The following is a 15,583-nucleotide window of genomic DNA, read 5'->3' as shown; positions in this document are numbered from 1 at the left end:
TTTCCTGTAAAATTTCTTCTTTTGCTTTTACGCTTCTTTCTTATCCTGTGATGGGTTAAATATCCACCTTAATTTTCTTCTAATTTTTATGTAACTTTTTTTTCCTTGAAAAAGAGTCTTGCTCTCTTGCCCAGGCTGTGGCACAATCTTGGCTCACTGTGACCTCCACCACCTTGTTTCAAGTTGTTCTCCTGTCTCAGCCTCCTGAGTAGCTGGGATTACAGGCATGTGTAATCCTGTAATGACTGGCTGATATTTGTATTTTTAGCAGAGACAGAGTTTCATTATGTTGGCCAGGCTGGTCTCAAACTCCTGGCCTCAAGTGATTCGCCTGCCTTAGCGTCCCAAAATGCTGGAATTATAGGCATGAGCCACTGTGTTAACTCTTTACAATATGTAATCAGGAGGCCCAATACAATTTTTTTTCTTCCAATCCGTGATGTTCCCAGTGCCATTTGTTACATAACCAGTTCCTTTCCCATTTCGTTGTAACCCAGGTCCGTTGATTGGCACTGTGTGGGGCCCTACTCTCCTCGTGCCCTGCACTCCAGGGGGTGCCGTCTTGTAGAGGACACACAACACTGTCCCCTTCACCTGCAACTCTTGGTGATTTGGCCCTAGCTGGATTTTGAATCTTTGAAAGCAGGAGCTATGAGTGAAGGAAAAGTGAACGGATAAATTGAGCAAGGATGTGGTTATTTGGCTGTTAGAAGGTGTAGTGTCCGTGGGCAGTGCCCAGCGCTGACTGGGCACCTTACATATGGAGACTTCTTTTCCTTTTTGACACCAGGAAGTCTAAAGCTAAGCGTAACATTCAGTTGCAGTAATTCCAGGAATCATTACACCCTCTGCACCCAGTTTTCTTCTTATTAGCTTTTACTTCTTTCTTTCTTTCTTTTTTTTTTTTTGATGGAGTCTTGCTCTGTCACCAGGCTGCAGTACAGTGGCGGATCTCAGCTCACTGCAACCTCCACGTCCTGGGTTCAAGCGATTCCCCTGCCTCAGCCTCCCCAAGTAGCTGGGACTACAGGCGGGCACCACCATGCCTGGCTGATTTTTTGTATTTAGTAGAGACAGGGTTTCACCATATTGGCCAGGATGGTCTCAATCTCTTGACGTCATGATCCGCCTGCCTCGGCCTCCCAAAGTGCTGGGATTACAGGCGTGAGCCACCGCGCCCAATTCTACTTATTTCTCTTTTGATGATCTTACTGGATATGTGCAATTTAAGATAAAATGCCCTCTGGATTTCCTTGGAAGTAGAGAAGGTATAAGTAGTAATCCAGTAAAGAACAATAGATTAATTGTGGCGATGTCTGCTGTCCTATTTTTACAACCATTAAAACCATTTACAAAGAAAAAAAAATGAGCCTCAATTCTTCATTTTGTAGGGAGATGGTACAAAATATTTTAAATATTTTGGTTTATTTAAAAATTTTTCTGATTACAGGCTGGCTTTTTCCCCTAAGATTTCATGACTTGATATTTAGTTTTGTGGTCTTAAAATAATCTCTTTGATGCCACAGTGGTGGTTCATCTGTAGAGCATCCAAATTATCAAAGCACCCAGACCTTCGTAGGATCTCTTGCCTTTAGGAAGCTCCCCAGGACAACTTGGCACCGTCGCCTTCTGTTCCTCCATCCACAGGCATTTGGCAGTCTGTGCAGAGGGTTTTTCATGTGGCTTCTGGACCCATGCTCCAGGATCAGCTGCAAGCTGATTCAGATTCAACGTTCCTGGCCTCACACACAGAGATTCTCATTTGGTGGGACCAGGTAGGGTTCAAGAGGGAATGTTTGGCTGGGGGCAGTGGCTCATGCCTGTAATCCGAGCACTTTGGGAGGCTGAGGTGGGAGGTTGCTTGAGGGCAGGAGTCTGAGACCAGCCTGGCCAACATGGTGAGACCCCATCTCTACTAAAAATACAAAAATTAGCCAGGCATGGTGGTGCATGCTTGTAATCCCAGCTGCTCGGGAGGTTGAGGCAGGAGAATCCCTTAAACCCAGAAGGTGAATGTTGCAGTGAGCCAAGATTGCGCCGTTACAATCCAGCCTGGGCGACAGAGTGAGACTCCATTTCAAGAAAAGAAAAAGAAAGTGGTCTTTCTTTTAACAGGCCCCCAAGTGCTTTTTTAAATGTATGTTAGGTAAAGTAGCAAAGTTAGAAAGAATTATGATGGAACTTGTTTAGATCACTAATAACTAGAAAACAAGCTGAAAATTCATCTTTCCTCTTTTGGCATCTGCTAAACATATGGAGATGGTGCCCTCTTCTGGCTCCTCTCTGTAAATGCACATCTTTTACTTTATTTTTTAGCAACCATGACATTTTATTACTTGATATATAAGCTTAAAAGCAGAAAGAGGACAATATTAATATTAATTCTCAAGTTAAAAATGTTTAAACATAACATATAAGCAATCTACTCAGACTTTCACTCTATTTCTAGTAATTGGGGAACTAAAATAAATTAGAAAGGCTAAGCTTTAACATAGCCTCTGAAAATTCTCTCAATGATCCATCATGTAACTAACCAGGATAATTATTGTATTCTATAATTATGAAGGAAAATAACCTTTATTCCTCCCTCCAGCAGTAAACGTGATTGAGTTCTTCAAGTGACTTTTCCGAGTTGAATTCTTCTGCATGGGCACTTTAGATACGATCCATCCCATCACAAGGTTATGAGAACAGCATCAGATTGGCTGTGTAGGCTTGAAACACTCAGGCTCACGAGTTAAAAGCAGCAGGTGCCAGTCAATACGTAGCTGACTCTATCACAACGCCCTGCCTGCCCTTCCTCTCTGCTGGTGTGCTCGGTAAACACCTCTCACCCTTGCAATTCATCAAATGGCTTCCACAAGGATGAGTCTGTAAAGCTTTCTTTGAATTACAAATGGAGACCCTAGTTTATGTGTGCTTATACTCCTAACAGGATATCTTTATGAAGTCATACTTATTTCCCATATAAAAATTTTTGTATATGCTTTTGTTTTATTTTATTTTATTTTTTGAGACAGCGTCTTACTTTGTCACCTAGGCGGGAGTGCAGTGGTGGGATCTTGACTCACTGCAGCCTCGAGCTGCTAGGCTCAAGCAATTCCCCTCACATCCACCAAGTAACTGGGACCACAGGCGTGCACCACCATGCCTGGCTAAATTTTTTATTTTGTTTTATTTTGTTGAGACAGAGTCTCGCTCTGTTGCCCAGACTGGAGTACAGTGGTGCAATCTCAGCTCACTGCAAGCTTTGCCTCCCTTCAAGTGATTCTCCTACCTCAGCCTCCCAAGTCATTGGGATTACATGTGCACGCCACCACACTCAGCTAATTTTTGCATTTTTAGTAGAGATGGGGTTTCACGAGGTTGGCCAAGGTGGTTTTGAACTCCTGACCTCAAATGATCCCCTTGTCTCAGCCTCCCAAAGTGTTGGGATTACAGGTGTGCCACCATGCCCAGACTTTTATTTTATTTTTCTGTAGAGACAGGGTTTTACCATGTTGCCCAGGCTGGTCTCGAATTCCTGAGCTCAGGTGATCCACCTGCCTCTCCCTCCCAAATTGCTAAAATTGTAGACATGAGCCACTGCATCTGGCCTGCTTCTGTTTTATTTTAAAGGAAAGGTGGATCCTATTTTTGAATATTTTGTTACTACTCTCCTTAAGAGGAAAGATGAAACAAACACATCACCACTAAAAGGAGTGTGCACCTTGGAAGTGTTTTCCCAGCAGATTGGATTGCTTGTCATGTCCCTGAGAGATCTTTAGACGGGTCCATTTAAACTAAGTGGAGCCAAGACTATCAAATCAGATTTTATGATTCATGTAATAAAACCTTGCCCTTCAAAGGTTTTGCTGTCTTCCTGTGTTTCTAGATAATCCTCTTCCTGAGACAGGTTCTTAATTTTATTCATTGTTTTTTATTTTTTATTTTTTGAGATAGGGGTTTCACTCTTGTCACCCAGGCTGGAGTGCAGTGGCTTGATAATGGCTCACTGCAACCTCCATCTCCCAGGCTCAAGCAATCCTCCTTTTCAGCCTCCCAAGTAGCTGGGACCACAGGCATATGCCAGCATGCCTGGCTAATTTTCGTATTTTCAGTAGAGACGGGGTTTTGCCATATTGGCAGGCTGGTCCTGAAGTCCTGGGCTCAAGTGCCACCCACCTCAGCCTCCTAAAGTGCTGGGATTACAGGCATGAGCCACACACCTGACTGATTTTATTCATTTTTGATTTCATGATGCCTTTGGCTTTGCACATAGTAGCAACTTAAAAATTGAATTGATTAGAAGGTCCAAGTCACTTTGAATACATGAATTTAACCTAGACGTTTTTTGTATTTCAAGTATCTAACTGGGTGACTGGAGTTTCCCCGATATTCTCTGATCGTCAGCATTCCTTCCAGGACTTCTGTATCTCTTCTGATGTCCTCTGAGCCCTGTCCATCACTCCTTGATAATGAGGTCCCTTTAGGCAGCTTACATCTTGGTCCTGAATTGTCATGACTACCACACTACTAACTTGCTTCGTTGGGGTTTTGATTCACTGCTTTTGGAGTGGAGGAAGAACCATGATTAGGTGGGCTGGTTATTGGGCTCGTCAATATTTCAGTTTACTAAAGACTCCCTGCTCTTTTGGGAGTTGGCAAACGACAGCCTGCAGGCCAAATCTGGCCCATCACCTGCTTTTGTAAATAAAGTTTTATTGGAACACGGCCATGTTTACCCATTCTCATATCTATGGCTGCGTTTGCAACAGGTTGAGTAGTTGCAACAGAGACATTATGGCTGGCAAAGCCTGAAATTTTCTACCTAAAAATTTACAGAAAAAGTTTGCTGATGTCTACTCTAGGTGATCAGCTGGTAACATGCAACAACGTTTTCATGACCATCATTTTTTTCTATTTCAATGAACAGAATGGAAATCCAGGTGAAGGAACTGAACCGAAGGGATTTCTGAATGAAGGATTCATGTGTTCGTATGTTTAGACAAAATTACTCACTAGGGTAGTTTTTCAGGGAGTAATTTGGCACTGTTAAACTATCTCTTCATATGAATAATTTTTTCAAGGGAAGACACATATATACTTAAATAGAAAATAATTTTGAATTTCAGAACTTCGTGTTCATTTTTTAAATTGTGGCAAACTATGCACAATATAAAATTTTTAGCCATTTTTAAGCATTACGTTGATTGGCATTAAGTATACTTGCATTGTGCAAACATCACCAGCATCTGTCTCTAGAGCTTTTTCATCCTGCTGTATTGAAACTCTGTACCCATTAAACAACAACTCTCCATCTTCCCCTTCCCCCAATGACCTACATTCCGTCTTTATGAATTTAACTACTCTAGGTACCACATATAAGTGGAATCATAATGTATTTGTTCTTTTGTGTCTGGCTTATTTCACTTAGCAACATGTCCTCAAGGTTCATTCATGTCGTATCGAATGCATCAGAATTCGTGCCTTTGTAGGGATGAGTAACATTCTGTTTCATGGGTATGCCGTGTTTCATTGATCCTTTCATCCGCTGATGGACATTTGGGTTGTTTCTGCCTCCTGGCCATTGTGAATAATGCTGCTGGGTATGTTGTTGTTCAAATATTTATTAGAGTTCCTGCTTTAAATTCTTTTGTGTGCATACTCGGAAGTGGAATTACTGGATCAAATGGTAATTCTGTGTTTAATTTATTGAGGAAATGCCATGGAATTTTCAACATCTGCTGCCCCATTTTATTACACTTCCCCACTAGCAATGCACAAGGGGTCCAGTTTTTTCACATCCACACTAACACTTATTTTATTAACATTTATTTTTACAACACTTATTTTCTATTTTCTGGATAGTATGCACCCTAATGAGTGTGAAGTGGTATTGTGGTTTTGATTTGCATTTCCCTAATAATTAGTGATGTTGAACATCTTTTCATGTGCTTGTTAGCCATTTGTATGTCTTCTTTGGAGAAATGTCTATTCAAGTCCTTTGCCTATTTTTGAATTGGATTGTTTGATTTGTTTCTTTAAAAAAATGAACAAAGCTGGAGGACTCATGCTTCCTGATCTCAAAACTTACTACAAAGCTACAGTAATCAAAACAGTGTGGTACTAACATAAAGACAGACATATAGACCAATAGAATCAAATAGCCTAGAAATAAAGCCATGCACTTATGGTCAAATGATTTTTGAAAAGGATGCTTAGACCATTGAGTAGGGAAAGGACAGTCTTTTCAACAAATGGCACTGGGAAAACTGGATATCCACATACAAAAGAAAGAAGTTGGCTTATTTTCCTTAACAAGTGCTAAGTAAAATAAGATAAGCCTGACCCTTACCTAACAACGTATACAAAAATTATCCCAAAACACACCAAAGACCTAAATGTAAGAGCTCTTCTTTTCTTAGAATAAAACAGGGAGGCTGGGTGTGGTGGTTCACGCCTGTAATCCCAGCACTTTGGGAAGCCAAGGTAGGTGGATTGATTGAGCCTGGGAGTTCAAGACCAGCCTGGGCAACATGGTGAAACCCTGTCTCTACAAAAAAACCCAGAAAAAATTAGTTGAGCGTGGTGGTGCGTGCCTGTGGTCCAAGCTACTTGGGAGGCTGAGGGGGGAGGATCACTTGAACATGGGAGGTTGAACCTGTAGTGAGCCAAGATCGTGCCACTGCACCCCAGCCTGGGTGATGGAGCCATACCCTGTCTCGAATCAATCAGTCAGGGACAAAGATTCACGACACTGGATCTGGTGTGATTTCTTAGCTATGACAGCAAAGGCTCAGGGAACAAAATGAAAAATAGAGAAATTGGACATCATCAATATGAAAAACTTTTGTGCACCAAAGGACACTATTAACAAAATAGAAAGGTAAGTGACAGAATGAGAGAAGATAGTTTCAGATCACATATCTGATAAGAGATTAACATCCAGCATATATAGAGAACCCTCGAGCCCATATTCATTTTTTGGAGAAAATCCAAAGGGTGCTGCAAAGCAGTTTACACCCTCTAGCCCCAGGCACTCACCAAGTCTGAACCAGTCACCCTCGGCCTTGAGTGTGTATCAGCGGCAGACTTACTGCCCAGAGTGTCTGCCTGATAGGACATGGGCAGCTTCATTAAGGGGAAAAGGTATCGTTCTCTCCTGTTGCTAAGCAGAAGAGTAATGTCTGGTGCCAGAAGGACGCCAGATGGGGGATGCTTCATGTCCATAGGATTGTAAAGCTACCATTAGTAATTGTTGCTCCCTGGAAGGCACTGCTTGCTGATTCACAGTCCTGCACCAAGTCTTCTTTCGTCCTGGGACAGCGGCTTGGAGGAGTGCTATCTTAGTTCATATTTTCCTAAGGACTAAAATATGCTTTAAATGCCTCTGGGCTGGGTGTGATGGCTCATGCCTGTAATCCCAGCACTTTGGGAGGCAGAGCCGGGTGGATAACATGAGGTCAGGAGTTCGAGACCAGCCTGGCCAACATGGTGAAATCTGGTCTCTACTAAAATTATAAAAATTAGCTGGGCTTGGTGATTGGTACCTGTAATCTCAGCCACACGGGAGGCTGAGGCAGGAGAATCACTTGAACACAGGAGGCAGAGGCTGCAGTGGGCTGAGATCATGCCACTGCACTTCAGCCTGGATGACAGAGCGAAACTCTATCTAAAATAATAAAAATGTCTCTGGACTCCTGTTCCAAAACCATTTGTGACTGGATATCATGATGCTTTACATGCTGAGGGATTTTTCTAAGTCAAACTTTTAGAGAGATTTTCCATTTTGAATATGTGAGCTATAGATTGGTTTAAAACTGTGTTGCTCCAGGGACCTTTTCTCCCATTAAGGAAAAAAGTTCTAAAACACAGTGTAGTTGTCCAACACCCACTCCAAACCCTGGCTGTGCTCACCTTTCTCTAGCATTTGGTGAGTACTCAAACTTCAGTGTGGGCCAACCCTCAGGATTGTCACTTACAGTGGCACAGGTCGGACACTGCACAAGGGAGCCACTTCTAAGGGGGTATTGTTCAAATAATACATTCATGTATTAAGTATGATGCTTGTTTATGTCAGATACAGCAAAATGTGGTGTTCTAACAAGACCCATATATTATGATGAATTTCCTAGGGTGGACATACGGCCTCTTGAGGAAGGGGCACATTTGCCCAGGCCCCGTGTAGATTGCCTCACCTGGGCTTTGTGGCACGTGGAACTCCAGGGTATGGTTTCTTACACAGGATGTTACTCCCACTCCATGGGCACCAGCAGAGAGGTGGCCATGGGGAAAGCCACCTGCCCCCTGACTGCCCCTCTTAGTGCCGCCACGTGACCCATGCCATGTGGTGTGCGTGAGCTTCTGCACACGGGGCTGCTGTGCGGCCTTTCAGTGGAGGAGGGATTTGCTGATCCTGCTTTGAAAGAGGCCTAACTGCACTGACGATGCAGTTCAGGACCTGAAAACTCTCAGCTATGAGCAGCACGACGTGGCGGGTTGATTGAGTCGCTGTGGGACATTCCGGGGAGTCTGCCCTGTGGCCTCTTTCCCCGAAGACAGAGTCACCGGGAGAAAAGGGGTGAAGCCACAGGGCCTGCATCTGCTGCAGGAATTGCAGTCCAGGGCACTGGCGTGGTTGGGGGTTCGCGTCCTCGGCTGACATCATGACAGAGCCCAGTTTGAGGTGGGCATCCATGTGTAGGGATTTGTATCAGTAGCTGAAATAAGTTGCTTCATCCCTATTATTTCTAGGCTGAGAAATGGATGCATAGATGTATAATGACTTGTCACAGACATGCCAGCTGCAGGGGCGGGACTGGTTTTTGAGCCATACATGGCAGCTCTTGACTGCCCGCTGCCTCAATCTACAGTTGGTGTGAATCTTCACAACACTGTGGGCCCTGTTGGGGGTAGAGGTGGTGACTCACTTATTCCTTTATTGTTATTATTAATTTAGAAAAATTTGGGCCAGGCGTGGTGGCTCATGGCTGTAATCCCAGCACTTTGGGAGGCTGAGGTAGGTGGATCACTTGAGGTCAGGAGTTCGAGACCAGCCTGGCTAACATGGTGAAACCCTATTTCTACTAAAAATACAGAAATTAGCCAGCGAGGTGGTGTGCACCTGTAATCCCAGCTACTCTGGAGCCTGAGGTAGGAGAATTGCTTGAACCAGGGCAGCGAAGGTTGCAGTGAGGTGGGATTGGGTCACTGCACTCCAGAGCCTGGGTGACGGAGGGAGACTCTGTCTTAAAAAAAAAAAAAAAAACCCATAAAAAATAAATAAACACATTTTATTTTGTAGAGATGGGATTTTGCCATGTTACCTAGGCTTGTCTTGAACTCCTGGGCTCAAGCAATCCTCCCATCTCAGCCTCCCAAAGTGCTGGGATTGCAGGTGTGAGCCACCACGCCCGGCGTCACTTATTCTTACCTCTGTCAAAGTACCCGTGTGTATTGCATTTAATTAATGTGAACGAAGTCATGAAATTAGTTGTGCAAAACCGATGACCTTGTGCTAACACACGTTTGGTTATACAGCTCAAATGAAGTCATGCTTCTTGCTATTGTTAAACCTGCCCTTGTCTGCTCACTCACTGCCCGGCTCCTGTCCCTTGGGGTCCTCAGATGCGCACACAAGCACACAGGCATTGCTTCCTGAAGATTTAAACAGAGTGAGATATAAGTGACAAATATGAAATATTGAAAAATTGAGAAATGTTAACTGAGCTTTCCGGGACGTGGCTGTTGGTTTCTATGTGGTGGTTTTCCGCCTGGCTTTGTATTAGGAAAATGTTCAACCAGAAGCAGAGGGGCGACCCCGTGTCTGGACGGCCCTGGGCTATCCCCATTCTGGTCTTGTTCCCAGCCCCTCCCTCCCTCAGTTATATCTGTCCACTTTCTGACTTTCTGCAGGCTTTTTAGGCGAACTGTGGCACAACATCCAGCTTTGCAACTGGTAGACGTTGTGACTTTGGGCCCATGACGCCATATCCCTGAGCCTCGCTTTTCATTTGTAGAATTGGGATGACACCTGGCAGCCGCTGAGCAGCAAATGTGAGCAAAACGCTCTGCGCCAGGCCTGGCAGACAAAGCTGCCAACCAGCCGTGCACCCGAGACAAGTCCTGGCAGCAGCACACCCGGGCTCTGGCCCGCAGCTGCTCCTGTCTCTGGCAAAGACTCGAGGACCCCTGCTAGAGCCACTTGCCAGCCAGGCCAGGCAGGGTGGGGGCCCTTGGTCCAAAGAACCTGCCTCTCGAGGGATGTCTGTCTGTGGGCAGCTCACAGCTCCTTGTGTGAATGCTGACATGTTAACAAGAAGTCAAGATTTGGGGCTCTTTAAGGAAGCTTCTAGGAAGAAACAACTGAGGAATCAAAGAGAAGTAAAATGACAGTCGGCAGTGGGCTGGCAAAAGCCACATAGGGCAGCGCTTCTCCAGCTTCCTTGAGCACTCAAATCCGCCTGGTCTTGCTCCACTGGGATTGGAGCTCTGTGTCTCCAGCAACCCCTGACCTGCTGAGAGCCACAGGCCACAACTGGGGCAGTGAGGGCAGGGGACACCTGCAGGTCCCCCTGCCTGCTTTCCTATGTCCTGTGAGCTAAGATTAGGTTTTACATTATTATTATTATTTTGAGCCGGAGTCTCACTCTGTCACCCAGGCTGGAGTGCAGTGGTGCAGCCTCGGCTCACTGCAACTCCGCCTCTTGAGTTCAAGCGATCCTCCCACCTCAACCTCCCGAGAAGCCGCGATTACAAGCATGCGCCATCACACCTGGCTAGGCTAATTTTTGTATTTTTAGTATAGACGGGGTTTCACCGTGTTGGCCAGTCTGGTCTCGAACTCCTGACCTCAAGTGATCCGCTCACCTCGGCCTCCCAAAGTGCTGGGATTACAGGCGTGAACCACCATGCCCAGGCTGGGTTTTAAATGGTTAAAAAACCCCACAAAATCTAAAGAAGAATCTTTGTGACACATTCAAATTTCAGTGTCCATGAAGTTTCATGGGAACGGGCACGCCTGCCCTTTAGTTCTGTCTGTGGCTGCTGTCGCAGGGACGAATTGAGCAGCCGTGACGGGCCCCTCCCCTCCCGGGGCCAGTGGAACGCAACGTTCCCTCTCCAGCCTTGACACAGGCCCTGCCTGTGCCCCGCGTCGCCACAGCCGGCAGGGGGCAGCAGAGAGCCACGCGCTCGCCCGGGCGGTGCAGGAGCCGTAGCGGGGGCGCCGAGGAATGCGACCCTGGCCTAAACGGAGGTTTCCTAAGCGGGGTCTGAGATGTGGGCCTGAAGTAGAACTGCCCGCAGGGAATAGCACGAGGAGACGGGGTGGGGGTGACAGTAATCTTACAGGCAGGGCCGGCCTCACCGGGTAAGCAGGGCAATAGGGACAGCTGGTTTGCTGGAGTGAAAGGGCAAGGCCTGCAGGCGGAGGGGGGGCCCCCCCACAGCTGGGACGCTCTGGATGCCACGTGGGCCTGGACTTTAGGCCGCCCGCTGTAGGGAGTCATTGAAGGGCTCCAGGCTATATATAGCGCGATAGGATCGGATTCTCCAAGAGGAATGTGCCTTTTTGGTGGCTGTGCCACAGGACACTGTTGCAACAACCAGGGACAGGCTGACAGTGAAGGCTGTGAGGTCACATGGGTCACGGGGGGACCGAGGTCAGGGTGACAGAGCTGTAAGGTCACATGGGGCAAGGGGGACCTGGGACAGAGTGACAGTGAGGGCTGTAAGGTCACATGGGGCTGAGGGGCACCAGGACAGGGTGACAGTGAGGGCTATAAGGTCACATAGAGTAGGGGGGACCCAGGACAGGGTGACAGGGCTGTAAGGTCACATAGAGCAGGGGGTCCCGGGACAGAGTGACAGAGCTGTAAGGTCACGTAGAGCAGGAGATGTGGGGCAGGGTGACAGTGAGGGCTGTAAGGCTACATGGGGCAGGGGGACCCAGGGACAGGAGCACCCTGTGGTATGTCCCCGCCCACGGACTGCTCTGCGCTTGCTGTCTCCGCGGTCTGTGCCCTCCCTGAGATAGGATGAGCAGTGTGGCGGCTGTTCTTGCTTCCACGGCCAGCACGCTGCAGTCAGGCTGTCTCTCTTGCTTGGACCTGGATGTTTTCTCTAGGCAGCTCTTGCAGGTGCCAGCTTTCATCTATTACCAGCTGGTTCTACTAATTGAGTGCTGGAGCTTCAAGCAAGGCTGCGTTGTACCTTTTCATTCTGTCTTAGAGAAGCATTTCTTAGTGGGGAGGGAAGGGTCACAGGCACCTTATAATATCCCAAGAATGCCAGATGTACCCCAGATGAACCCCAGAAAATGCACACAGGCAGGTGGACTGGAAACTTTAGCTATGATTTCAAAGGCTCCTGCACTCCCTGCGGCCAGCCTGGTTAAGGACCCCAACCTGGGGGCTGCCTCCTTCCTTTGAGGCTTGAGGCTTGGCGTTGAGAGCTTAACATCAGATGCCGTTCGCCCTCCCAAAGGCCAGCCCATCTGACTTTCTCACTGTCCTTGTCCTTCAGTGTGTCTTATGGAAATGATGTTTCCATATGTAAATCTTTCTTTGGAATGGCTAAAATCTCCCAAGCGCACGGCACGGCACAGGAGCTGGACCGCCTCTGAGGGTGGCAGGCCTGGTAGTCTGGTCTGTGTATTGGGTAGATGGAGCCCCCTGGGAACCTCCCTTAGCAGGAGAAATCTGCTCCCCGGCCCCCTGCTGGGTGAAGACTGCTGTCTTCCTATGCACCTGGCTAGGAAATGTTGAGTTCCCAGAACTGGGAACACGCTGAGTTTTATTTCTGGGATCTTAATACATCATAAAAACCTCTTTTCTTGCAACAAAAAGAGTACTATATCAGATGCAGTCTTATTTAGGAAATTATTAGCCTCCACAACTAGAAATAAGTAGATTACAGTTTTTAAAAGATTAATTTAATCTTCATCACAAGGCCAGTTTAGAGGAATAGACTCATTCCATTATGAAATGTTTCCAGAGGACGAATGGAAGATTTAGGAAAGCTAATCCACATCAACTTTTAATAAAAGCAGTCATTCCCAACAACGATGGCTTCATATTGTGTGTGCCACAAAGCTTAAACAACAGCTTTAGGGGAGTATAATTTCCAGAACGTAAAATGTATCTTTTCAGTGTACAATGCGCTACAAGCTAATTTTGGAACATTTCTATCACCTCAAAATGATCTCCTCTTTTGAATCACAAGAAATGATACTAGAGAAAATAATTTTAATCTATTATTTCCTGTATTTGAACCAGCTGAGTGCTATTCCTACGAATAAATGACCTCTATTGCTATCTCTTGCAGGCAAACACGAGACAGCTGGAGCGCGGCTCCTGCAATCTTATCAGAAGCTGAGGTGAGTGTTACATGGGACAGACCGTCCCAGGCCCTCCAGGGCAGGAGCGCAGAGGACACTGAAAGAACTTACAGATCTTTGACTTTCACATGTCACTGCTTTGGAATGTACCTCTTTTTTTTTTCTTTTAAAGATAAAAGTTCCTGAAAAAGATTAAAGCAGAGATGTTTACAGATTCTCGTGAGAAGCTTTGCAGATTCTCATGAGAAGCATGGTATTTTCTCACTAAACATTCTTCTCTGTTTCTTTTTTTTTAAGACGGAATTTCGCTGTCACCCGGGCTGGAGTGCAGTGGTGCGATCTTGGCTCACTGCAACCTCCGCCTCCCAGGTTGAAGCAATTCTCTTGCCTCAGCCTCCTGAGTAGCTGGGATTACAGGCACACGCCACCACGCCTGGCTAATTTTTGTATTTTCAGTAGAGACAGGGTTTCACCATGTTGGGCAGGCTGGTCTCAAACTCCTGACCTTGTGATCCGCCTACCTTGGCCTCCCAAAGTGCTGGGATTACAGGCGTGAGCCACCATGCCCAGCTATTCTGCTCCGTTTCTTAAATTCTCCTGAAATGTTATAAGGAAACTAAATATTATCTTTAATGGCGCCTTAAGTGAAATTCTCAAGCAAGCATTTGCTTTGATTAATCATGCCTACCTCTAACACCTTCCCCAGCACCTGGCACGTTAGTGATATTGGTGGAATAAACACTGATATAAATTGAATGATGGCCTGAGAGATGTGAACTTCTTTGCACAAAATTCTGAAAACCGAGCAATCATGAAGCTGGCCATCATTCACACACCTGATGACACTCAATTTATGAAAGTATTTCTGAAAGCCCCCACCAGCTGCTATTTTGTTTGGCCCATGGTGAAATTTTCCAGTATCAAGACTTTTTCATTTTTTCCCTCCCCTATTCTTTCCCATTTCTTTCTTTCTTTTTTTTTTGAGATGGAGTCTCACTCTGTCTCCAGGCCGGAGTACAGTGGCAAGATCGCAGATCACCGCAACCTTCACCTCCCAGGTTCAAGCAATTCTCCTGCCTCAGCCTCTCAAGTAGCTGAGATTACAGGCATGTGCCACCACACCCAGCAAATTTTTGTATTTTTAGTAGAGACAGGGTTTCACCATGTCGGTCGGGCTGGTCTTGAACTCCTGACCTCCGGTGACCCGCCTGCCTCGGCTTCCCAAAGTGCTGGGATTACAGGAGTGAGCAACTGCTCCCAGCCATCTTTCCCATTTCTTTCAGTACAAGCTTCCAGTTTCCTTCGTGGTTGATTTTCACATCCCCAACATTTGTGGCGCTTCTGCTGGTATGGTTGGTGCTAAGAGAACACGGGAGTGCAGGTGGGAGCCAGGAGTTTCCCTGCAGCCAGGGGGCAGGTCCAGACCCAAACACCTAGGGCATTTCAGAACATATGACTGAGCGGAGCGGAGTACCCAGGCTTTAGGAAGCGTCACCCTCATATAGATACCAGGAAATCATGCCCCGCAAAGCGCAGCAGGTCCAAGCAGGGCTGCTGGCTATTTTTCCAAAAAGTGAGGCAGTTAAAAAGGAAGGCAGAGGCTGGATGTGGTGGCTCACGCCTATAATCCCAGCACTTTGGGATCCCTGGAGATCAGGAGTTTGAGACCAGCCTGGCCAACATGGTGAAAGCCCATCTACTAAAAATATAAAAATTAACCGGGCGTAGTGGTGGGTTTCTGTAATCCCAGCTACTTGGGAGGCTGAGGAAGGAGAATCGCTTGAACCCAGGAGGCAGAGGTTGCAGTGAGCTGAGATCATGCCATTGTACTCCAGCCTGGGCAAAGAACAGGACTCCATCTCAAAAAAACAACAAAAAAAAAAACAAAAAAAAGGTGGAGAACTTGAATTACAGAATAGTGCCACATTTTGTGTATTTGTAAAACTAATGACTTGCATGGTTCACAACCCATTTCTTATTCCTGTATTTTCCTTTGCAGCAAAATTTCTGTGGTTCCTCCTACTCCGCCTCCTCTGAGCGAGAGCCAGTGCAGCCGCAGTCCTGGCAGGGTAATGCATCCATTTTGGGCACTTCTCTAGCAGGGGGAAGGGACAAGGAGAGGAAGCAGGGGAGCTTTTGAGGCTGAGGGTGGGCACAGAACCTCCCAGCAAAGGGATTTGGCTGTGCCTGGAGCGGGTCACAAAGCAGGACAGGGAGAGAGGCCCGCGAGGCTGGACAGAGCTTCTCTCCATCTGGTGGCGG

General features: G+C 46.4%; 1 protein-coding gene across 7 annotated transcripts in view; it reads left to right on the top strand.

The window, feature by feature from the left end:
* Window positions 1-15,583, top strand: part of SYTL3 (synaptotagmin like 3) — a 111,184-nt gene that overhangs the window by 42,301 nt on the left and 53,300 nt on the right. For all 7 annotated transcript variants that reach the window (XM_064360488.1, XM_064360489.1, XM_064360492.1 and 4 more), the window contains 2 exons: window positions 13,309-13,360; window positions 15,321-15,390. In XM_064360488.1, the coding sequence (XP_064216558.1) occupies window positions 13,309-13,360; window positions 15,321-15,390 (122 nt within the window). The remainder of the gene's footprint in view (window positions 1-13,308; window positions 13,361-15,320; window positions 15,391-15,583) is intronic.

The sequence above is a fragment of the Aotus nancymaae genome, unplaced genomic scaffold (genome assembly GCF_030222135.1).
Source record: "Aotus nancymaae isolate 86718 unplaced genomic scaffold, 86718_ANA_hifiasm-v0.15.2.pri h1tg000040l, whole genome shotgun sequence".
Lineage (NCBI taxonomy): Eukaryota > Metazoa > Chordata > Mammalia > Primates > Aotidae > Aotus > Aotus nancymaae.
The sequence above is the reverse complement of the archived record's forward strand: the minus strand, read 5'-3'. Positions and strand labels throughout refer to the sequence as shown.